The sequence below is a fragment of the Chiloscyllium punctatum genome, chromosome 12 (assembly GCF_047496795.1).
Source record: "Chiloscyllium punctatum isolate Juve2018m chromosome 12, sChiPun1.3, whole genome shotgun sequence".
Lineage (NCBI taxonomy): Eukaryota > Metazoa > Chordata > Chondrichthyes > Orectolobiformes > Hemiscylliidae > Chiloscyllium > Chiloscyllium punctatum.
Window position 1 is genome coordinate 28,701,237 of NC_092750.1, and position 24,440 is coordinate 28,725,676.

The 24,440-nt window shown below is 39.5% G+C and overlaps 1 protein-coding gene across 7 annotated transcripts in view; it reads right to left on the bottom strand.

Moving 5' to 3' along the window:
* Positions 1 to 24,440, bottom strand: part of iqsec1b (IQ motif and Sec7 domain ArfGEF 1b) — a 484,326-nt gene that overhangs the window by 146,044 nt on the left and 313,842 nt on the right. The window contains exon 1 of one of the 7 annotated variants that reach the window (XM_072582217.1): positions 13,897 to 14,151. The exons of the other annotated variants lie outside the window; for them this stretch is intronic. Within the exon in view, the coding sequence (XP_072438318.1) occupies positions 13,897 to 13,943 (47 nt within the window). The 5' untranslated portion in view covers positions 13,944 to 14,151. Of the gene's footprint in view, positions 1 to 13,896; positions 14,152 to 24,440 lie in introns of those variants that run through there. 7 annotated transcript variants of the gene reach the window in all.

Genomic DNA, 24,440 nt, shown 5'->3' on the forward strand with positions numbered 1-24,440 from the left:
GAGATTGGCAAGTAGAACTTCATCTGGTGCCATCTCAACGGGAATTTGTTTCCAAATGGAAAATACAAATGAAATAAAATCTCCTAATCCTTTTTCTGCCTGTAAGGAGGTACTTACTATGTTTGTTGCCAGCTGTACATATTCATGGACAAGAAATGCAACACAAATGGAACTTATGGCACAGCCTTCCAGCAAAAATAATCTTTTTATTGTCAGGAATTTCTCAGCAATGTTTGAGCAGCAATTTCTGCTTTGGAAATACTTTCCATTGCCCTAGTAACTTGCAATCCATATTGCAAAAGGTAACAACAAATTCATCAGAGTCCTACCAGACCACAGGATGGAGATAGAGCTGGGGTGGGGACCGAACGAGGGAAAGAGTGGGTGAGAGAGCAGTGAAGAGAGGGAGAAAGCAAGAGACACAACTGGTGGTGGCTTAGCCCGAGAGTTACTGTGTCTCAGAAGGCTGGGTGGAGTGGTGGTGGTGGTGGTGGGGGTGGTAGAGGGGTGCGGGGGTTTGATGTGTAAGGTTGGGAAGGAGAGTCCTTCATGGTGGTGTGAGAATTGAACCCACACTGTTGGCATCACTCTGCATTGTAAACCAGCTGAGTGGCCAGCTGAGCTAACAGACTCCACCAAGCAATATTGGTCCTGAGATTACAAAGCAAGAAGCATCAGAGCACACTGAACATAGTTCAGAGATTGAGCCCTTTCAACAACATGACTTCTAAACACCAAGGATCTGTGGATCTGATCACTGGGTTATCAGTAAACTACTCACATTTCAGAATAGCCGGGCCTCATCACACACTTCTGTAATTTTTTTTAAAAGTGGTTGGAGTTACTCAGCGACTTGACCAAGATAATCACAAAAACAGATTATCTGGTTTTCATCATTCTTACAGCAATTTGTGGGATCTTGCAAGTTTAAAATGTTTACCACATTTCCCACAGTACAACATGGACAATGCATCAAAAGTACTTCATTGGACGTCAAGCTCTTTGGGAAGTCCTTGGGTTAGCAAAATCTTTTTATCAACCTTTTCATGATGTTGCCAGAGTAAGGGAAAACAGAAGTAATGACTTCTATCAGTAGTAGGGAAAAGGCTAGAACCCATCAAAACATGCAATAAATGGACACTTCAATAAAAATGATTTGATTGGGCATATTCAGCCTGGGTTTTGAAATGGGAAATAGTACAGAGGAACCTTAATTATCCAGCATTTGATCATCCAAAAGTCAGATTATCCAACAAGATCGCAATGTCCTGATGCTCAGCTAAACTGTAATCCAGCATTTGATTATCTGGAATTTGACTAACTGAATGAAATACTCCCTGCCCACATCCTTTTGATAATCAAGGGCAAATTTTAAGTTTTTTTGCGGATGCTACTAACAAAATATATAACGGTGAGGCAACGGATATATCACATTAGTATTTCCAGAAGGATTTTGAAAAGATTCTCGGTGGCCCGGTGGCTCTGCGGTTAGTACTGCACTCTCTCAGTGCCAGGGACCAGGTTCAATTCCAGTCTAAGGCGATTGTCTGTATGGAGTTTGTACATTGCCCCAGTGTCTGCATGGGTTTCCTCTGTGTACACTGGTTTCCTCCCACAATCCAAAGATGTGCAGGTCAGGTGGATTGGCCATGCTAAATTGCCCACAGTGTTAGGTGCATTAGTCAGGGGTAAATGGGTCTGGGTGGGTTACTCTACAAGGGGTCAATTGGGCCAAATGGCCTGTTTTCACACTGGAGGGAACTTAATCCAATTGATAGGGCAGAAACAGGTGAAATGCTTCACCTGGTTGGGGAGTTTAGAACTACAGGATAGAACTTAAAAATAAGAGGGATGCCATTTAGGATCAAGGTGTGAAGAATTTTGTTTTACTCCGATTGATGAAGCTTTGAAATTCACTACCACAGGATTGTGGAAGTTCAGCCTTGGAGTATATTTAAGATAGAGGTTGATAACTTATTTATCAATGATGGAGATAAATGGGTGCAAAAAACATTGAAGTGTTGGATTAGTCATGATAGTATTAAATGGCAGACATGAAAGATGGTCTACCCCTGTTCCTATGTTAGGCTACTCTAAACTAGTTTATAGCCAATTAATTTTAAAGGTAAAAATCACAACACCAGACTATAGTCCAACAGGTTTAATTGGAAGCACTAGCTTTCAGAGCACCGCTCCTTCATCAGGTGATTGTGGAGTACATAATTGTAAGACACAGAATTTATAGCAAAAGCTTACAGTGCGATATAACTGAAATTATTATTGAAATATACCTTGATTGTTTGTTAAGTCTCTCATCTGTTAGAATGATCATGTCAGTCTCACTTCTTTCATACACAAATCACAAAATTTTTTTTATAAATACATTCGCAGCTTCACTTTAACAATTGGTGTCAGCCAGATAACGTGAAGATGTTCAGCCCCCTGTGTTTTGTTGTCTGTGCCATAATGTTTACACTGACTCTAATCTAAAAAAATCAGTTGAGAGTGTCTTGCATGGATTCATGCAGTTTTTGAGCAAAGTACAAATTCACCCCACAAACGTATATGTGTAGTGTACATGCATGTGCGTATGTATCTGAGAGAGTGTAAAGGGGTCGAGGTCTGTGAGAGGGTACACGTGGGAGCGTGGGGGAGTGGGACATGCCCCACACACTCCCATATGCACCCTCTCACAGACTTAGACCCCTTTATACACATACATCTCTCTCAGACACTCACAACTACCCCCCCCCCCCCCCCCCACCACCACACACACAAAATATACATATACGTTTGTGGGGTGTATTTGTACTTTCAGAGTTACATTGTACTTTGCTCAAAAACTGCATGAATCCATGTAAGATTCTGTTAACTCATTTTTTTTAAGATTAGAGTCAGTCTAAACATTATGGCACAGACAACAGAACACAGGGGGCAAACACATTCAACACATTATCTGGGCTGACACCAATTGTGAAAGTTAACTTGAGGACGCAATATTTTTTAAAAATAAAGTTGTGATTTACATATGAAAGAAGTGAAACTAACATGGTCATTCTAATAGATGAGAGACTTAACAAACAATCAAGGTATTTTTCAATATATAATTTCAGTGATATCACACTGCAAATCTTTGCTATAAATTCTGTGTCTTAAAATTGTGTACTTCACAATGACCTGAAGGAGCAGTGCTCCAAAAGCTAGTGCTTCCAATTAAACCTGTTGCAATATAATCTGGTGTTGTGAGATTTTTAACTTTGTAAACCCCAGTCCAACACCGGCATCTCCAAAACATAATTTTAAAGTGTTACTTATTTTCTTTTGAGTGAGCTAATAGCTGTGTAGTTGGTGGTTTTGTTTGAGAGATACCAGAAGTTGGTTAGGATACCAGAAGTTCCTCAGTGTCAAGTAATACCATGGGATCACTTACATCCACATGAACACTTACATCCACGTGAACAGGTAGCTATGGCTTCATTTCAGCTTTTCAACCAAATGTCAGTACCCTCCTGAAATGTAGTGATGCCTTAACTGCTGACTCATCATTCCACGCCTGGGGTGATCACAACACTGGGATTCACCTGAAAGTCAGCCACTGAGTCAACCTGACTTACAAGAGGAGGTAATTCATTACAGGCAGATGCTAGGCGGTTATTGGTTGTCAAAAACATTTATCCCTCTATTACACTGTTCAAATTGACATCTGAATCTACATCTCGCACTATAGTATCATTGTTAGCAGTTCATTCTATTTGACATACAAAATCAATTGGGATTCACTGCCCTGAGATCCTAAATCCAGTTTCAATAAAATTAAAATGGAAAAAATGCAATGGTGTCCAATTCACTTCAAAAAGGTTATTCTAGAAATTGTGTCAGTTATAGAACAGGTGGCTGGATTAAAATTTAACAGCAAAACTAACTCGTGATGACTTCTGTTCAGTCTGAACTGCAACTTTGTCTCAAAAACACATAGCAATCATGATATTGTACTTCTGCTGCAAACTGACAATTTGCTGTTAACACTAAGCAGCTTGAATATGGAGGCAAGGTGACTGACAATGGAGTTGCTTTGCACAAACATGTGGTGCAATTGGATCTCAGCATCAGTATTAGGTCACATCAGATGTCCTAACTTAAACCCTGTAACATTATTCAGTGCTGTCAAAGTACAATACCATCTTTCAACACAGATGGACAGTGATCCTCTTGTTCATTGCAGATAATCACAGCGGTCACAGAAATGAAGGGAAAACCAGAAGAAAAATAATAGAAATCATTTCAAAGACTAGTTTTAGAACAAAGAAAATTGATCAGACAACTGATTAAATAGAATGTAATGAAGAACAAAATACAACCACATCTTTCTGCAATTCTTATTTTGCAGTTTCTGCAATGATTGTATGTAACCACGAAGAGCACAAACCTTGTGACTTTGGAGATGATAATGTAATTCAGGAATAAAAGGAAGCTAATACTCTATTGCTTAAAATACAACTCAATGATAGCATATATTTATGTAGACCCTTTCATGTAATATAACACTAAGCTGCTTGACAGATTTCAGATTACAAGGATGACCATACAATCCTCTACTCTAGATTCATCAATTGTCACTTTTTATAGTTAAACAATACACAGCAATAGAATGCCCAAAACATTCAATATGGATATGACAATATTTTGTTATACTGTGTTATATTGTATGATCGCAGGATTCTATGAATCCGTGAGAAATCCATTGATACATTTTTACAACATTATATTACTTTCTGAATATCTAATACCATATGACAAGCAAAATGCATAATCAATTGTCCAAATTTTCAATTATCCAAACAAGGATAAAGAGTATGTTTGTATAAGGTAGACAAAAGCGGTAATTATTTTTATATACAAAATTGTTCAACTATATTGAGTAAATTCATCTACCCACATGAAAGTGCCAACCTAAGAATGGACAGATGATACATATATGGCAAAGCTGTCCTTAAGTAAAAGGATTACAATGGCTCAGTTATTGCTGTCTGCATAACAATAGGCTAATGAAAAATTACATTAATATCAAAGTTTGGGAGAAAAATTACATTAATCAGTTATTTAAATAGTACTGTAAATTCGTTTGATAGTTGCATTGTAAAATGCCATTACCCAGAAATTGCTGTCTAAGCTGTGCTACACACTAAAACTGTGTCTTTGATTAGCATTTAATTGTTGTACCTGCATAATAGCTATGACTAAAATGTTAAGTCTGTGTGTTACAAGTACAAGTTACTTTTTAAAAGTGTGACAAATCTCTGAAAATCCAGTTATTGGCTGTAACTAACTATTACAAATTTTTTCAAGTATTAGTATCAAGTTTCAAAACACTGATTATTTTTCTACATTGTACTTTTCCTTCCTAGCTTTAACTGCCCCTAAATCCAAATAGTCTTTCCCTCTGCTTCCTGGGCCTGATTTGACACTTTCTAATGTTCTCTTAATTGTTCATTGTTCCTGTTTATTTCTCAGTCTTTACATCCAAAAGGTTAGGGAGGTGCACAACTCTCTGAAGGTCCTGTGCCCCTCACTTGCACTTTCACCAACTTCTCATTCAAAAATACTAAAAAGTCCAGCTGTGAGAATGAATATACGTCTACCTTACCATTAACATATGTCTCACATCATCAAAACGGGGCAAATATGTTTCAGTAAAAATACACAAGAGAACATCCAATGTTGTAAATTAGAATACAGAAGCACAGGAAAATAGTTTATGTTTTACACTGAAGAGGGAGATGGCACAGGGCAGGGTGATACTAGGCACACGGACACACAAGATGGCTGCTGAGCTATCAGTTGGCCAACTTGACACACAAGATGGTTGCCGGATCACAATATGGAGTGAAACAGCAGAGCAGATACAGACACTACTTGGGGCCACGAGAATGCCAGCACAACGCACTCACAACCCAGTTGATTAGTTTAAGACTGGTGAGGGAGAGAATACACAAGTAACGAACACTGCCTGTGGAAGTGTCTGGGTCCAGCCAACACCTCTCACAGAAATGCTAACAGCTTGATACAGACTATGCGATATGGTAGTAGCCAGGGCTGTAGTAACCATCCTTGTTAGGAAGAGCAATTAGCACCCATTACTAGAGCAATGGATTTCCGTGCAGACACTGAAACGAACAATGTCTACGCTGAAATTGACAATGACCACCTGGAAATTAACAAAGGCTGCGTTGGAACTGACAGACCGTATCGAAACTATCTATGATTCTGCAAATGATTGCCACAAACAAACCATGTTACAAAGGCAATAACCTCATCAGTGACCTATTGTACCACAGGATGTACAGAAGAAGTTTCTTCACCAGAGCTCAGGGTCGAGAGAAGACTCGCAGCTGATCACTGTGCTGTAATGTCTCCCTAGAGTTCCAGTATTTTCTTGTGCAATAAACTGTCATCGAACCCCAATTCTGACTCAGACAGGTGTTTTTCCCTACAACAAAATATTGCTAATACTAATGTACATGGAAATAAACATGTATTTAGAAGTAACAGAAAATGAGCCATGAGGTAGCTTGAAATACACTGATGTGAAAAAAAATCTTATCAGCCATTTTTAGTTTTCTGTTTCTGCAATCACAGCTATATTTTTTACAGTGGGCTATTTTAGTTGCCTCCTACCTTCATCTCAGACAAACCCCAGATTTGCTCATTACTGTATGTTAAAAACTTGAACATGTAGGGACAGCGTACAGTTTAATTATTTCCAAAAACTTCTGCTCTTCAAAATACCTAATCATTCCTTGGAAACACACGTCACAGGTGTACAACAGAACAAATGATACCCTAAACAAACAGAACCATGCAATCAAGTAAACAAGGAGGAACACAGTAGTAACCAACCAGAAAAAGTTTCCAATTTCACCATTACTTCATTTACTTCATTGAGCCAGCCAAAAGCAAAAGCCATGAATTCAATCCAAAAGTGATTTAGTTTGCTAGCTGCACACTATTACTAGACAAAGTAATAAAAATTGGAGCAGTTCTGCTGTTTGGAATAAGTACTTTGCATGCTCTAGACATTCTTTCAGGAGGACATCATCATAAAGCATTTGTTTCAGACTCATTCCTTTTTTACTTCAGACTGCACTTATTAGGGAGATATATGTGGCATCTTTAAAAGGCAATTTTTAATTACATTGATCACTGAATTCAGTGAGTTCTTGACAATTCCAAAAGTTAGAGTTGATAGCTAATGTCACACTCTTTCCTTTAGCTAATGCTGCTCAAGTATCCATTACAAAGTTCATGTATGTTGACTTCCCACTAGTATGATATCAGATTTGTTGGCTCGTTTCCCATTTCTATTTCAGGATGTACTGTTCTCAAGTTCAGCTATTCCACTGATACAAAACAATCTACATCAATGCTGATTAAAAGTTGATTGCCAGATTCTTACCTCATGAATACATACATTAAAAATTAACTAAATATCCAAAGTCCTTGACTGCTGACCTGAATATTCATTGTAAAAACTGAAAGAGATCCTGTGACTGAATATCAATGTTACAACCATACCTGGCTTCCTTAAAACAAGGTTCAGTTGCTCAAATACTCACTAACATAACATTACTACCAATGGAGTTGCTGCACAATAGTGATTGCGTTGAGTCCATCTTGGTCTTTCCAATTTAATTCCAATCCAGATATTAAAGTAGTATACACTGTAGTGCAATCAAGGCCCAAAATTCTAATTTCATCACAAATCCTATGTTTGTTGACTATGCCTCATTAGTTTGCAGGCTGTGGATTCAAATCCACTCCAGGTCTTGAGCTCAAAATTCAAGGCTAACACTGCATTTAGAAAGTGATGCACTTTCAGAGGTGTCGTCTCTCAGCAAACAGTCATGAAACTAAGGTTCAATTTTTCCTTTCTAATCAGGTTAAAAGCCCTCATAGCACTAATTTGGAACATACAAGGGGATTGACCTCCGAGCTCTACATAATATATCTCACTTGACTAACATCATAAAAACAGATGTGATCGTTACCACATTTCTTTATGTGGAAGCTTGCTGTGCATTAATTGGTTGTTGTGATGCTTAAGATTATGAGGAGGAGGTGCAGGCGTCAGTGGGGTGGACAAAGTTAAAGATCACACTACACCAGGTCATAATCCTGAAGGTTTATCTGGAAGTACCAGCTCTCGGAGCACTACTCCTTCAACAGGTAGCGAGTATGGCAGGATCATAAAACACAGAAATTACAGCACCAGATCATAGCGCAATACAACTGATATGATATATTGAACAAACGTAGAATGCTGTTAATTCTTTCATCTTTTAGAATGGGTTGCAGATTAATTCATTAATACGTAAATCTCAGAACTGCTTTCAAGTCACCTTCCTGAGATTACTTAAGGTTTTATAATAAAAGGTGAAATCTCTACTCAAACAATTTATTAAAGGTGTGAGGTTTGAGTCTGTCTATATTCCAATCTTGAATCAGACTGGTTCTATTTCCAAAGCAGGAATTCATAAAATGTCACATGAATTGACTGTCTCCAGATTGCGTGCTTTTTTAGCAAAATAGAATATATCTGCAAATACAATTCTGCAAATGCAAATTCACCCCATAGACTTATATAGGTGTGTACGTGCATGCAAAAGAGAGAGAGGGGGAGGGGGAGGTGGAGGGGGGGGGGTGGGAGAGAGAGAGATGGTTGGGGGGGGGGGGGGGGGGGGGGGGAAGGGGAAGAGAGCGCCTATGTGCGCAAAATGCATTGTCCGAGCTAAGATATCACTTTTTAAATACAACACCTTGAGCTATCTCAGGAATGACTTGAAAGTAGTTCTGGGATTTACATATTAATGAACCAAAACCTACAACCAATTCTAAATGATGAAAGACTTAGCAGCAATCTACTTTTGTTCAATATGTATTGTATCAGTTGCATCACACTATGATCTTGTGCTATAAATTCTGTCTTACAATCCTGCCTCAATAGCTACCTGATGAAGGAGCAGCACTCCGAAAGCTAGTACTTGCAAATAGACCTGTTGGACTATAACCTGGCGCTGTGTGATTTTTAATTGAAGATGAAGACAGTAACTGCTTTTCAAAGTACTTCATTGGCTGTAAAGTGCTTTGGAACACTGGTTGTGGAAGGTACTTTCTAAATGTTTTTGCATACTCTCAGAGGCAACTTAATCTTGGTTAAAAGTTTTCATTGCCCAAACACTAACTGGCCTAGATTCATTTCTTAATGTTTAAAGAGGAACAATTTAATTGTTCCACATGAATTTTCACAAAGGAAACAAAAAAATGTTTCAGCAGTGGGAGGTAAAAAAATTCTACAAGCAAAGTCAGGTAAAAGGACTACTCTGACTACTTCTCGTACTCTCAGATTTTTAATTTACTATGTTCTTTATGCATCTATAGAAGAATGGAATTGCTTTTTGCTGACATCATCATTCCAGCTTCCACCTTTTTGCAATTGTTGGCACTAACTTTAATTTTGCCAGTGCTGAAATTAAACTTCATTTCCATTTCAACTACAGTGTGACACTTGCATGAAGAAGCCAACAATCAGGACATGGGGTTTATGATAAAAAAGATGCGGAGTCTACTGCAATAAGACCATAAGACATAGGAGTGGAAGTAAGGCCATTCGGCCCATCGAGTCCACTCCGCCATTCAATCATGGCTGATGCCCATTTCAGCTCCACTTGCCCGCATTCTCCCCGTAGCCCTTAATCCCTCTAGACAACAAGAACCTATCAATCTCGGCCTTGAAGACATTTAGCGTCCCGGCTTCCACTGCACTCCGTGGCAATGAATTCCACAGGCCCACCACTCTCTGGCTGAAGAAATGTCTCCGCATTTCCGTTCTGAAATGACCCCCTCTAATTCTAAGGCTGTGTCCACAGGTCCTAGTCTCCTCGCCTAACAGAAACAATTTTCTAGCATCCACCTTTTCAAAGCCATGTATTATTTTGTACGTCTCTATTAGATCTCCCCTTAATCTTCTAAACTCCAACGAATACAATCCCAGTATCCTCAGCCATTCCTCATATGCTAGACCTGTCATTCCAGGGATCATCCGTGTGAATCTCCGCTGGACACGTTCCAGTGCCAGTATGTCCTTCCTGAGGTGTGGGGACCAAAACTGGGCACATTACTCCAAATGGGGCCTAACCAGAGCTTTATAAAGTCTTAGTAGTACATCTCTGCTTTTATATTCCAACCCTCTTGAGATAAGAGACAACATTGCATTCGCTTTCTTAATCACGGACTCAACCTGCATGTTTACCTTTAGAGAATCCTCGACTAGCACTCCCAGATCCCTTTGTGCTTTGGCTTTATTAATTTTCTCACCATTTAGAAAGTAGTCCATGCTTTTATTCTTTTTGCCAAAGTGCAAGACCTCGCACTTGCTCACGTTAAATTCCATCAGCCATTTCCTGGACCACTCTCCCAACCTGTCTAGATCCTTCTGTAGCCTCCCCACTTCCTCAGTACTACCTGCCTGTCCACCTAACTTCGTATCATCGACAAACTTCACTAGAATGCCCCCAGTTCCCTCATCCAAATCATTAATATATAATGTGAACAGCTGTGGCCCCAGCACCGAACCCTGCGGGACACCGCTCGTCACCGGCTGCCATTCTGAAAAAGAACCTTTTATCCCAACTCTCTGCCTTCTGTTAGATAGCCAATCCTCAATCCATCCCAGCAGCTCACCTCGAACACCATGGGCCCTCACCTTGCTCAGCAGCCTCCCGTGTCAAAGGCCTTTTGAAAGTCCAGATAGACCACATCCACTGGGTTTCCCTGGTCTAACCTACTTGTTACCCCTCCAAAAAATTCCAACAGGTTTGTCAGGCATGACCTCCCTTTATTAAATCCATGTTGACTTGTTCTAATCAGACTCTGCTCTTCCAAGAATTTAGAAACCTCATCCTTAATGATGGATTCTAGAATTTTACCAACAACCGAGGTTAAGCTGATTGGCCTATAATTTTCCATCTTTTGCCTTGATCCTTTCTTGAACAAGGGGGTTACTACAGCCATCTTCCAATCATCCGGGACCTTTCCTGACTCCAGTGACTCTTGAAAGATCTCAACCAATGCCTCTGCTATTTCCTCAGCAACCTCTCTCAGAACTCTAGGGTGTATCCCATCGGGGCCAGGAGATTTATCAATTTTAAGACTTTTTAACTTTTCTAGCACTATCTCTTTTGTAATGGCAACCATACTCAACTCAGCCCCGTGACACCCTTTAATTTTTGGGATATTACTCATGTCTTCCACTGTGAAAACTGACGCAAAGTACTTGTTAAGTTCTCCTGCTATTTCCTTATCTCCCATCACTAGGCTCCCTGCATCAGTTTGAAGTGGCCCAATGTCTACTTTTGCCTGTCGTTTGTTTCTTATGTACTGAAAGAAACTTTTACTATTATTTCTAATATTACTGGCTAGCCTACTTTCATATTTGATCCTCTCATTTCTTATTACACGCTTTGTTATCCTCTGTTGGCTTTTGTATCCTTCCCAATCTTCTGATTTCCCGCTGTTCTTAGCCACTTTATAGGATCTCTCTTTTTCTTTAATACATTTCCTGACTTCCTTTGTCAGCCAAGGTTGTCTAATCCCTCCCCGGTTAATCTTTCTTTTCTTGGGAATGAACCTCTGTACAGTGTCCTCAATTATACCTACAAACTCCTGCCATTTTTGCTCTAGTGTCTTCCCGGTTAGCCTCTGCTTCCAGTCTATTTTAGTCAGTTCCTCTCTCATGCCTTCATAATTACCTTTATTCAACTGTAACACCATTACATCAGATTTTGCCTTCTCCCTTTCAAACTCCAGACTGAACTCTACCATATTATGGTCACTACTTCCTAAGGGTTCCCTTACTTTAAGATCTTTTATCGAGTCTGGTTCATTGCAAAGCACTAGGTCCAGAATAGCCTGCTCTCTTGTGGGCTCCATGACAAGCTGTTCCAAAAAGCCATCCTGTATGCATTCCATGAATTCCCTTTCTTTAGATCCACTAGCAACATTATTTACCCAGTCCACCTGCATATTGAAGTCACCCATGATCAATGTAACCTTGCCTTTCTGACATGCCTTCTCTATTTCCCGGTACATGTTGCATCCCTGGTCCTGACCACTGTTAGGAGGTCTGTACACAACTCCAATTATGTTTTTTTTGCCTTTGTGGTTCCTCAATTCCACCCACACAGACTCCACATCATCCGACGCTATGTCATTCAATACCATAGATTTAATTTTGTTCTTAACTAACAAGGCAACCCCACCCCCTCTCCCACCTCTCTGTCTTTTCGATAAGTTGAAAAACCATGGAGGTTTAACTGCCAGTCCTGACTCCCCTGTAACCAAGTCTCTGTGATGCCTACTACATCATAATCATTCACTATTATCTGTGCCATTAGTTCATCGGCTTTGTTATGAATGCTACGAGCATTCAGGTAAAGTGCCTTAATGCTAACTTCCTTATCATTAGAGATGTTGGAAGTCATATGTCCTAAGTTATCCTTGCTTTTTTCTGCATTCTCAGTCTGCCTAAATTCTGCAGTCACCAAGTTCTCAAACTACATTCTTTCAATGATGTGAAATATAATAGACAGCTATATAAAAAAGCCCATTTCAACTAGATGTGCATACCCCAACATGTTTTATTATTTCTTGTGGGCTAAATTTCTGCCATTCTTTTCAGATATGAATAGGACACCAAATGGTTCACCAAAAACAAAGGACTGCTCTCTTTTCAATAAAGACTGGTTACAGAGTATTATTGACACTGCTTAGGAATAGGTTGCCTGTCTTCTCTCCTGTGGGATGAAATGAAAAAGAATTGATTACAGAAATAAACATTATATAAAACTGAATTCCTAAAGTGCTGTTAAACTTGCATCCCTAACTCTCTCTCACAACACAAGTCAATGAAAATTATCCTTCTAACATCACAACTTCTTTTGGTGACAGCTTTCACTGAATGCAGTGAGAATCTTGGTTCTGTGCGAAAGATGTGAGACAAATGGAAAAAATGGAATCAAATAGCTGTACTCAATGGAGATCTTTTCCTCAACATCAGCAGTATTACTCACTGTGGTTTCCAGGAGACTGGAAACAAATGTTAAGTCCTTGCAGAAAAACCCATGTTTTCGGATTCACATCTAAATAGGGTTGATTCATTTTACTTGTCATGGCATTCCAACCTCCCACTCTGCACCTTTTGCTATCAAACAAGCTCCATAAACCCTATGAAACTCTGGGAAAATCTAAATTAAATTGGAAAACTACTGCTGAGTCCAGAAGATTTCCCAGTTCTGCCAGGAAACTTGCTGTCAGTTTCAGGAAATGACATGACCTTTTCCCCCCAAGTTTCTAAGCCAACTGAACTGTAAATTTGCTTTGTCAAATGGAATGAATTCCCCCAAAATCCTTTTTTTCTCCCCCTGTGAGAGACCTGAAAGCAGAATCTATTTCAGCAATCGTGAAAACCTTTTATTTGCATTTTCTTACTGGTGCACAATACTGAAGCCAATTGTCATGGCCCAAAAAAACAAGAATTAAATTGCATACTTTCTTGTACAGCCCTGTATCATTGTGGACAGTAATACACCAAGGAAGCAATAAAGAACAAATTTCACACATCGCGGTCAGGCTCAAACTATAAGCAGTGTGTTCAAAACTTTTTACATTAAAAGCTCAATCGTTTTATACTTGCCAGCAACCATTTACACTGTGTCTGCTTCATTTTATAAATGATCAGTCTGATTTTCCAATGGAAAATAAAACATGCAAGACCATTCAAATTCTTGAATGACACAGAATTCAGCCACACTAAAAGATAAAAGGACATAAAGGTTGACGTACCTGATGGTCCTCACAGAGATACAGTATTTCCACATTAGATTCCACATTGTATTGACATCACCAATTTGAACGTTTTATTCTCACAGACTGTGGAGTTTTACAGTTGCAGCAAAGAGCTGCCTTCAGGAGCAAGGCAAATTATTTCCTGGTGCAGCCAGTTAATGACTCACAGGCTTGAAACAATTTCCACAAGAACTTATTTAGGGAAAACGTACTAACATTTCAAGGAAACTGCATTAAAAGTTTCTTTGCTCAGCTTCTTGTTGTACTTGCAACATTGATTTGTTTTCCTGATTGTTGATCCTGAAACTGAAAATGTATGACGCTCACAAATTTACCAAGTAAGGTAAAAGTCCAAACAGTCTGATGAGGTTTGACAGTCGAGTTCACCATTGGGTAATGCTGGCTGTCTGTGGGGCCCCTTAATATTACTTACCAGATGACAGCAAGGATTTAACAATACACCCTTAATCATCTGGTGGGGACTGTTTAAACTCCCAGCTGCCTGAAGTATTTCCAACTTGTCTAGTACAATAAAACAGTACATATGCAGCCAGTGATGAATAGATCAGAGTTTTTGCATAACACATTTGACAAGAAATTGTAAACTGAGGTTTCAGAGATTATTTTCAGCAGTCATACTACTTGAAGATCATATAATTTCATAACTCACAAATTAAAATTTTTAGAGAATTATATACCCAAATCTGGAAGCATTTTACTCAACAATTTTTCTCATGAAGTTTAGGTAATAATACTGCAAAACACGGAATGGATTTAAGTTAATGTAACTTCTAGCAAATGCATCAGATCAGATTGCCTGAGTACATATATTTCATTGAGTGTTAGATTTCATATCACTTAAACTGAAAATTTCTGAAGGATGCTTCCTCTGGCATTGTTGGGGGTGTTTGCGCCCTGGTTCCAGATACCACCCCCAAAGTTGCAGAGCAACTGTATTTAAAATACAGAAGAAATGGGCTGTGGAATTGAGAATATTCAAGACAGACCAATCAATTATGAGATAACACTGACTTCAAACAATAAAGGGGGATTAACATCAAAAATTGGCATTCTGCATATCATGACTCATCAGCTATGTCAGAATGAGCTCAAGGGGCAGAATGGCCTATTCCTATTTCTATGTTCCTCTTTCACAAATATGGCAATTCTAACAGTCCCCTGAAGCCCAAATGATGGGGATTTTTTTTTCCAAATAAGAGTTTTATGCCGTCAAGACTCCTATGACACCATATCCTCAATGCTAACCCACGACTGTGTTCCTCTCCATCCCTCCCAGGAGGCAAATCATACCTGCTATGCCATTTCCAAAGCTAGCTACCCAGTTTCCACATGAGACAATGTCAGGTGCTATGTGGAAATAAATAAAACAAACTTTTTACAATCTAATATAGTCAACACAAACGTTTAATGAAAAAAACTTTCCCATTTAGAAACCAATTCCAAAACATTTACACCTCATGGTTGACCAGGCTGAATAGTCTTTCACTCAAACTCCACAAAGACAGCTAATCCTTTAACAGCTTCACTAAACAGTAAATAAAACTGAACTCAGAAACCCCCATGGAATTAATTGTAGCTTTTGAAGCCAAGCATTTCATATTTATGAAAGAAAATAATTCTTAAGAACAAAATAGTCCTTAGAGAAATGTCAAGGTTCCTTGCCACCATTTGAGACCACCTACACTATTTTATTAATTCATGTTTCCCACAAAGTGGATTAAAACCCTGGATCAGTCAAAATGGGGTCTTTCTGAATTCAGCGCTGAGTTCAAATGATCTTGTTGAGTTCAGGTTTTCCTCCTGAACGAATTACGCCTTGCCTATTTCCTCTATTGCCAAAAACTTGCATTTGTCAGAATGTGTGCACGCATGTTTGGGATGTGGAGTGGGATGGGCAGTGGAAGAGAGGAGGGGCAGGTGAATTATGCATCCAGGCCTCAAATGTCATTTTCAAGTATCAAATCTGTCCCTGCATTCTGAAGGCATGTTCATGTTATTGCAGTCAATCACTCCTCCATCTGAAAAATAAATGGTACTAGTCTCACCGCCAGATTTTGACAGCACTAAATGCACTACCGTTCAAAAATTCATTCATTTAAATAAGCTATTTAAATTTCAATGAAGACTCATTTCTTCTTTGTGAGGTTCACAATAGGCAATGCTATATTTCTGAGTTGGTGAGTACCAGTTGCTGTACCCAAAAATATAGGCACATTAGCCCTTTCATGCAAATTTAATAAATCAGTCAGAACATACTTTCATACAGAAGATTAATATAAATCCAGCTATAGTAATTCAAAAGATATCTACAGATTTAGACATTATTAGCAGTAGGAGAAGAGATAGTTATGTCCATTCACTTTTGAGAACTATGGAGCTCAAAATGGTTGTTTAGTTTTAATTCATTCATGTAATTTTGGGTTCACTGATTCGACCAGCATTTATTGCCTATCCTGAGTTGCTCTTCAGAAGGCGGTGAGCAGCCTTCTTGAACTGCTGCAGTCCAGTGCTGCTGGGGAAGGAGTCTGAGGATTTTGACCCAACAATACTGAACAAAATATGTATTCTAAGTCAGGATGGTGAATGGCTTGGAGGGGGACTTGTAGGTTGCTGTCTTCCCTTGCATCCGTTGCCCTCATCCCTCCAGATGGAGTGAGTTTGAGTGTGCTGAGGGGCTTTGGTGAAATTCTGCTATGAATCTTGCAGATAATCACAGTTGCTACTGGTGTCATTGATGGAGGGACTAAATGTTTCTGGATGCAGTGCCAGTCAAGTGGGCTGCATTGTACTGGATGGTGACAAGTTTCCCAGAGTGTTATTGGAGCCGCATTCATCCGGGCAAGTTAGGAGCATTCCATCTCACTCCTGACTTATGCCTTGCAGATGATGGCCAGGGTTCGGAGAGGTCAGGAAGCAAGTTACTCACTGCAAGATTCCCAGCCTCTGATCTACTCTTGTAGCCACAGTATGTATATAACTAGTCCAGTTCAGTTTCTGGTCGATCGTAACCCTAGGATGTTGATAGTAGAGAAGTCAGTGATGGTGACATTATTGCAAGTCAAGAGTCTTGGTGGAGATGGTCACAGACTGGTATTTGTATAGTGTGAATGTCAATTTCCAATTGTCAGCCCAAGCTTGGATATCATTCAGGTCCTGTTGCATTTGGAGGACTGTCTCAATATCTGAGGAATCACAGATGGTGCTGAATATTGTACGATCAGCGGACATCCTCAACTCTCATGGAGGGAATGGTCATTGATGGAGTAACAGAAGATGTTGGGTTGAGGATACTGACCTGAAGAACTCTTGCAGAGATGTCTAACAGCTGAGATGACTGACCTCCAACCACCACAACCATCATCCTTTGTACCAGACATGACTCCAAAAGGAGAACTTTCTCTTTGATTTCCATTAACTCGAGTTTTACTGAAGCTTCTCAATGCCACACCATTTGAGTGAAAGACTATTCAGCCTGGTCAACCATGAGGTGTAAATGTTTTGGAAGTGGTTTCTAAATGGGAAAGTTTTTTCATTTAACATTTGAGTGTTGACTATATTATATTAGTCAAGTATAGCTTTGATATCAAGGGCTTTCACTCTCAACTCACTTCTGGAATTCAGCTGATTTGTCCATGTTTCTACCAAGGCTGTATTGCAATCAGGAGCAGAGGGTCTTAGTTGGAACCTGAACTGAGCATCAGTGAGCAGGCTGTTGCTAAGCAAGTGTTCTTTGATGGCACTGATGACGACAGTTCCCATCACTTTACTGACGATCAAACTGGGGCACTAATTGGTTTTCTTTAATGCATATAAGATAGACTGGATAATTTTCCACATTGTCAGGTATATGTCAATGTTGCAGCTGTAGTGGAATAACTTGGCTAGGCATCAGCCTGCTTGGAGTACTAGTCTTCAGTATTATTGCAGGAATGCTGTTAAGGCCCTTAGACTTTGGCAGTATTCATTGCTTCCAACGGTTTTGAATATTGTATAGCTTGAAACAAATTCTGAAGACTGTCATCCATGATACTGGGACCTTTGGAGGAGGCAGAGATGGTCAACCACTCCGCATTTCTGGCTGAACATTGTTGCAAATTCTTCAACCTCATCTTTTGTTCTTATGTGTCAGTCCCTCTTATTATCGAAGACAGGAGGTTTGTGGATCCACCTCTTCCAGTCAGTTGTTTAGCTGTCCACAACCATTCACAACTGGATGTAGTAGGATTGCAGTGGTTAAAGCTAATCCATTCATTGTGAAATACTTTTGTCCTGTTCATCACTTGTTCCTTATGCCAACTGGTAGACAAGTAGTTCTGTTTTGCAGGTTCACCTTGTTGACACCTCATATTTAGGTACACCTGGTCACGTTCCTGGCATGCCTTCCCTGTACTCTTCATTGTGCATTTATTCTGGTGTCAAAGTCTTTGTATAATTGTATTTTTCTGATTGACCTGACACTACTAATGACACTGCCCTTTCTTATAGATTTCCATTATAATCATTAGGATATTAGAATTCTACAAAAATGATTTCCAAGGCATGATCATAGTTAATTGTTGTAACAATTCTTTGCCTTTGAATTCAACCAAGGACAGGACATTTCACTGACAAGAATAAGTACACAAATAGAACCTTATGAATAATGACATCACTATAAAATATGAATTACTTTTTGACCAATTCAACTGCAAATACATTTTATAGCAATGACAAGTAGATTAAAAGACATCTTTAAAAGGTACTACTGCAAGTCAACATCCAATTAAGACGTACTTAATCAACTTGGACACCAGTACTTAAAATACAGGCTTTGAGTTAGCAAAAATATTAAAAGATGAAATTCTTGAGAATTTTTCTGAACCTAGGCTTGCCAAAGGAACTTGACAATTTAGTTTACGAGATTTGCAAATGTTGCCATGATCTTTTTTTATATCACTATTTCCAGGTCAATTAACATATTTCAAGTGTTTGGAAGCAAACAATTGCTATTTTCAAGCTTGCCAAAATCTAATTCTGGATGAAGTCACTCTTGAAGTTTCAAGAAATACAAGAGTAAACTGAATTAACAGGTAACAGTTTGTTGTGTTTATGTCCTGTTTGGAGTCTTTTGAAGTGAAGTGTTCTGATACTAATTTTTACAGGATTTAGAAGAAATTTGCTAATAAAGTATTTCAGTTTATGGGATGATCCAAAGCATTCATTCAGAAAAGGGGGGGGGGGGGAAGAGAGATAGAATATTTCCTTTGAAGAGTTATCAAAAGTAGCTAGGAATGTGGAGTAATCAGATCAGCCATGATCTCAATGAATTGTAGAGCAGGCTCAAGGGGCCAAGTAGCCTGTTCCTGCTCAGCCTAATGTGTGTGTGTTCTCAGCAACACTCGTTGTTATACAGATAAATGCAATAGTCAACTTGCTTTTAAGCAAGATCCCAAAAATGAACAAATTAATACATGACCAGACAAAGTTTCTGATAGTGCTGGTTGAGGAAAGAACCTTTTCACTCAGGCTCATCTCCTTTTTTGTGCAAAATTTCCATGGATTGTCTTCATGCAAGTACTTTTACCATATAAAAATTATCTATATCTAAGTTTTTGCTGCAGCTGAGCAACAACTGGCAAAATATGTTAATATCTCCAATGAGAACATATGCACACAGTGTTCAGTGTTCAAAGTTCATTTTGGCTCATGTATGCTAACACTAGTCATGATTCACACTGAAATTAGTAGATTGCCACTGGAGATGATAGAACATGTGTTAGGAATACCAGCTCTCACATCCCCACTTGCAGTATGTCCTTCTTGTCACTTTGACAACATGGCATGGACAAAAACCATGAGGTTTTGAGACTCTGCAATGCTTCCAGCTCTTCACATCCTGTGCACAGCAGTGGTAGGGTCCAAAGCAATACTTTGCAGGTGTTGATGTGACTTGGTTCAGGCTGTGATACTTTAGGGATAACATTTAATTTTAAGATAATTTGCATTGCTGGACTTTTGAAATCTTCTCAAGACGACCCAAGGGCCCAAGAACTTCATACTCATCATGACATGGGATCCTTCATGTTTATCTGAGTTAGCAGATAGCCTTTCAATTTTGTGTAGCACCGGTAATGCATTGCACATCAGCTCTGCAAGAAAAGATCTGCCCAGATTTTACGCTTGTGATTTGAAGCCGAGAGTAACAGAAAAGGTCACACAGAGCAACGACCAAGCTTTTTGTTTTTGTTTCATTTGTTGGATGTGGACTTGGCTGGCCAGGCCAGCATTTAATACCCATGGAGTTGGTGTGGTCAGCCTCTGCCTTGAACCACTGCAGTCTATATCCTCTAAGTGCACCCACAGCTCTGTTGAGTTTCAAGATTTTGATCTCTACAGAAAGCTATATGTTGTGATGATTATGCAAGGTATAAATTTATATTTTATTCCTAAGCAAGCCTTAAGAGATAACTACAATATGGGGATTTTCTTTCCTATACTCAATTTCCTGGAGGTTGGCATCTGCCTTTGTTCAACATGCCCTATTGAGGGTGAAAAGGAAAGGCTGGTAGGTGTTAGGAATGCTGGATGACTAAAGAAATTGAGCATTTGGTTAAGAAAAAGGAGGAAGCAGGTGTCAGGTATAGACAGAGATTGAGTGAATCCTTACAAGAGTATAAAGGCTGTAAGAGTATACTTAAGAGGGAAATCAGGAAGGCAAAAGGGGGACATGAGATAGCTTTGGCAAATAGAATTAAAGAGAATCCAAAGGTATTTTTACAAACATATTAAAGACAAAAGGGTAACTAGAGAGAGAATAGGGCCCATCAAAGATCAGCATGGAAACAGACCCTTTGTGTTGAGCTGCAGAAAATGGGGGAAGATACTAAACGAGTATTTTGCATCAGTGTTTACTGTGGAAAAGGTTATGGAAGATATAGAATGTTGGGAAATAGATGGAGACATCTTGAAAAATGTCCACATTACAGAGGAGGAAGTGCAGGATGTCTTGAAACGCATCAAAGTGGATAAATCCCCAGGACCTGATCAGGTGTACCCTAGAACTCTGTGGGAAGCTAGGGAAGTGATTGCTGGACCTCTTGCTGAGAGATTTGTATCATCGATAGTCACAGATGAGGTGTCAGGAGACTGGAGGTTGGCTAACCTGGTGCTGCTGTTTAAGGACAAGCCAGAGAACTATACACGGTGGGCCTGATGTCGGTGGTGGGCAAGGAGAATCCAAAGGGTTTTACAAACATATTAATGACAAAAGGATAACTAGGGAGAGAATAGGTGATGGAGGGTTGTTTTTCAGACTGGAGACCTGTGACCAATGGAGTGCCACAAGGATCGATGCTGGGTCCACTACTTTTCATCATTTATATAAATGATGTGGATGTGAGCATAAGAGGTATAGTTAGTAAGTTTGCAGATGACGCCAAAATTGGAGGTGTAATGGACAGCAAAGAAGGTTACCTCTGATTACAACAGGTTCTTGATCAGATAGGCCAATGGGCTGAGAAGTGGTAGCTGGAGTTTAATTCAGATAAATGTGAGATGCTGCATTTTGGGAAAGCAAATCTGAGCAGGACTTATACACTTAATGGTAAGGTCCGAGGGAGTGTTGCTGAACAAAGACCTTGGAGTGCAGATTCATAGCTCCTTGAAAGTAGAGTCGCAGGTAGATAGGAAGGCAGTTGTTATGCTTTCCTTTCTTAGTCAGAGTATTGAGTACAGGAGTTGGGAGGTCATGTTGCAGCTGTACAGGGCATTGGTTAGGCCACTGTTGGAATATTGCGTGCAATTCTGGTCTCCTTCCTATTGGAAAGATGTTGTGAAACTTGAAAGGGTTTAGAAAAGATTTACAAGGATGTTGCCAAGGTTGGAGGATTTGAGCTATAGGGAGGTTGAATAGGCTGGGGCGGTTCTCGCTGGAGCATCAGAGGCTAGGGGGTGACTTTATAGAGATTTATAAAATCATGAGGGGCATGGATAAGATAAATAAACAAAGTCTTTTCCCTAGGGTGGAGAGTTCACAACTAGAGGGCATAAGCTTAGGGTGAGAGGGGAAAGATATAAAAGAGACCAAAGGGGCAACTTTTTCATGCAGAGGGTGGTACGTGTATGGAATGAGCTGCCAGAGGAAGTGGTGGAGGCTGGTACAATTGCAACATTTAAGTGGCATTTGGATGGTATATGAATAGGAAGGGTTTGGGCCAGGTGTTGGCAGGTGGGACTAGATTGGGTTGGGATATTTGGTCGGAATGAATGAGTTGGACTGAAGGGTCTGTTTCCATGCTGTACATCTCTATGACTCTATGACCTTCCCAATGCCAGAGTTTCTAATGATGAATGTTCTAATATCATTCAAACTTATTCAAAGCAGGTGAAAATTTATCCATTTCTTGAGTTTCAGTAATCATGACATTGACAAGAAGCTAAGTGCAACTGGCCCCTCACAACACCACAAAATGGCCATGGACCAACTACAATTCTTTCGAGCCTGTGGATATGCTGATTCCCTATTCTATCTCACCTGAATTATGAATTATATGCACTGAATGGCTTGAGAAAAATATTCAAAGGCAAATCAAATACTATTGCAGAATTTTAAAAAATCACATCAACAATATTCCATCAAGGAGATTTGAACAGACTGCTTCTCGTCAATGTTCAACATATTGGAGCTCTGATGATAGTTCATTTACCCAAAATGTTAACTCCAATCCTTACCACTGATACTGGAAATACTCAGGTTTTACAGCATCTTTTTTAAATTTCAAAACACTATTCAATTGAGGGTTGGAGGATTTGAGCTATCGGGAGAGGCTGAACAGGCTGGGGCTGTTTTCCCTGGAGCGTCAGAGGCTGAGGGGTGACCTTATAGAGGTTTACAAAATTATGAGGGGCATGGGTAGGGTAAATAGGCAACGTCTTTTCCCTGTGGTCGGGGAGTCCAAAACTAGAGAGCATAGGTTTAGGGTGAGAGGGGAAAGATATAAAAGAGACCTAAGGGGCAACTTTTTCATACAGAGGGTGGTACATGTATGCAATGAGCTGCCAGAGGAAGTGGTGGAGGCTGGTACAATTGCAACATTTAAAAGGCATTTGGATGGGTATATGAATAGGAAGGGTTTGGAGGGATATGGGCCGGGTGCTGGCAGGTGGGACTAGATTGGGTTGGGATATCTGATCGGCATGGACAGGTTGGACCGAAGGGTCTGCTTCCATGCTGTACATCTCTATGACTCTATAATTAAATATTAGATTTAAGTTTGTTCCAAACTGAAACTAAGTTTAACATGAGGGAACAAGTACAAGTTTCAGCATTCCAAACCACCTAAGATTTTCCAGACTCCACTCTCAAAAGGTCACTAACTGTCACAACCTCTCCATAAAATGTCTAGGTGGTTATTGAACAATCGTTAATCATCATTGCATGAGCCAAAGAACACCACCTAGTCAGCACATCTACCCATCAGATCAGGATGGTAGCAGGTTTGGCTGCTGGTCTGTGTTTAACAGCCTTTGAACTGCTGTCGTCATGAGTTTTCATAGTCTTAGTCAAGGGGAGCTCAGTGATTGCCTGGTACTTTTGGTTTAAACCTTTATATGGCTAAACTAACAATATAGTCAGGTGTTTTGCTTGGCCTGGTATGAAAAGTAGCTCCCTCTCCAACACAAAGATCAGGTGGTGACCTCACGAGCTAGTTTAATTTTTTCTCCAGGCACTGCCAGGTAAAATAAAATAGCCTTAACACAAAGGCTGCCAAATTTGTAGAAAAACTTCCCATTTCTCACACTATTTGAATAGCAACTCTTCCCAATTAAAATGACTTATATTGAGATCAGTGTATAACAATCCTAAAGTCATGCACAGTGCAATAGTTATCAAGACAGTACAGAGGAGACTGGATAACCTCCAGTGAGATATATGAAGGAAAATGGAAAAGGAGAAAATTACAGCCACCTATTACACATTCTACATTTATGGGCCAGAATTTTCCAATACTGTGCTCATCAGTCGACTGGTATCCCTCTAGTTAAGTAAATGAGTGGAAAAATGCCATACTGGTAAGCTCAGAAGCAAAGATTTTCCGATTATAATGTTCAAGAATATTATTAATACTCTGAACATATGACTTCATCTCAGCACATCGGTATGTTAAGTAATGGAATACTTTAGTTTTTTAAAAATCTGTTCCTTTAGTTTGGGGCAATTATTAAACAATTCAGGTTTCTGCAAAACCATTCAAGTGTGCTAGTTTTTGTCAATATCACCACCTATTAAAAAGGGAAAGGAACAAATACATATCAATAACTTAGATTTGTGTAGGACACTTAACATAATGAAACACCCCAAAGATGTTTCCCAGAAACATGATAAAACATAGTATGATATTGAGCCAAGTTCAGAGATATTAGATCAGCTGACCAAAAGCTCAGTGAACAAGGGACTTAAGAATGGACTTAAAAAGATGAGAGAGAAGTACTAAGGCAGTGGAATGGAGGGGGAATCAAAGATCATGATGTCCCAGCATGGC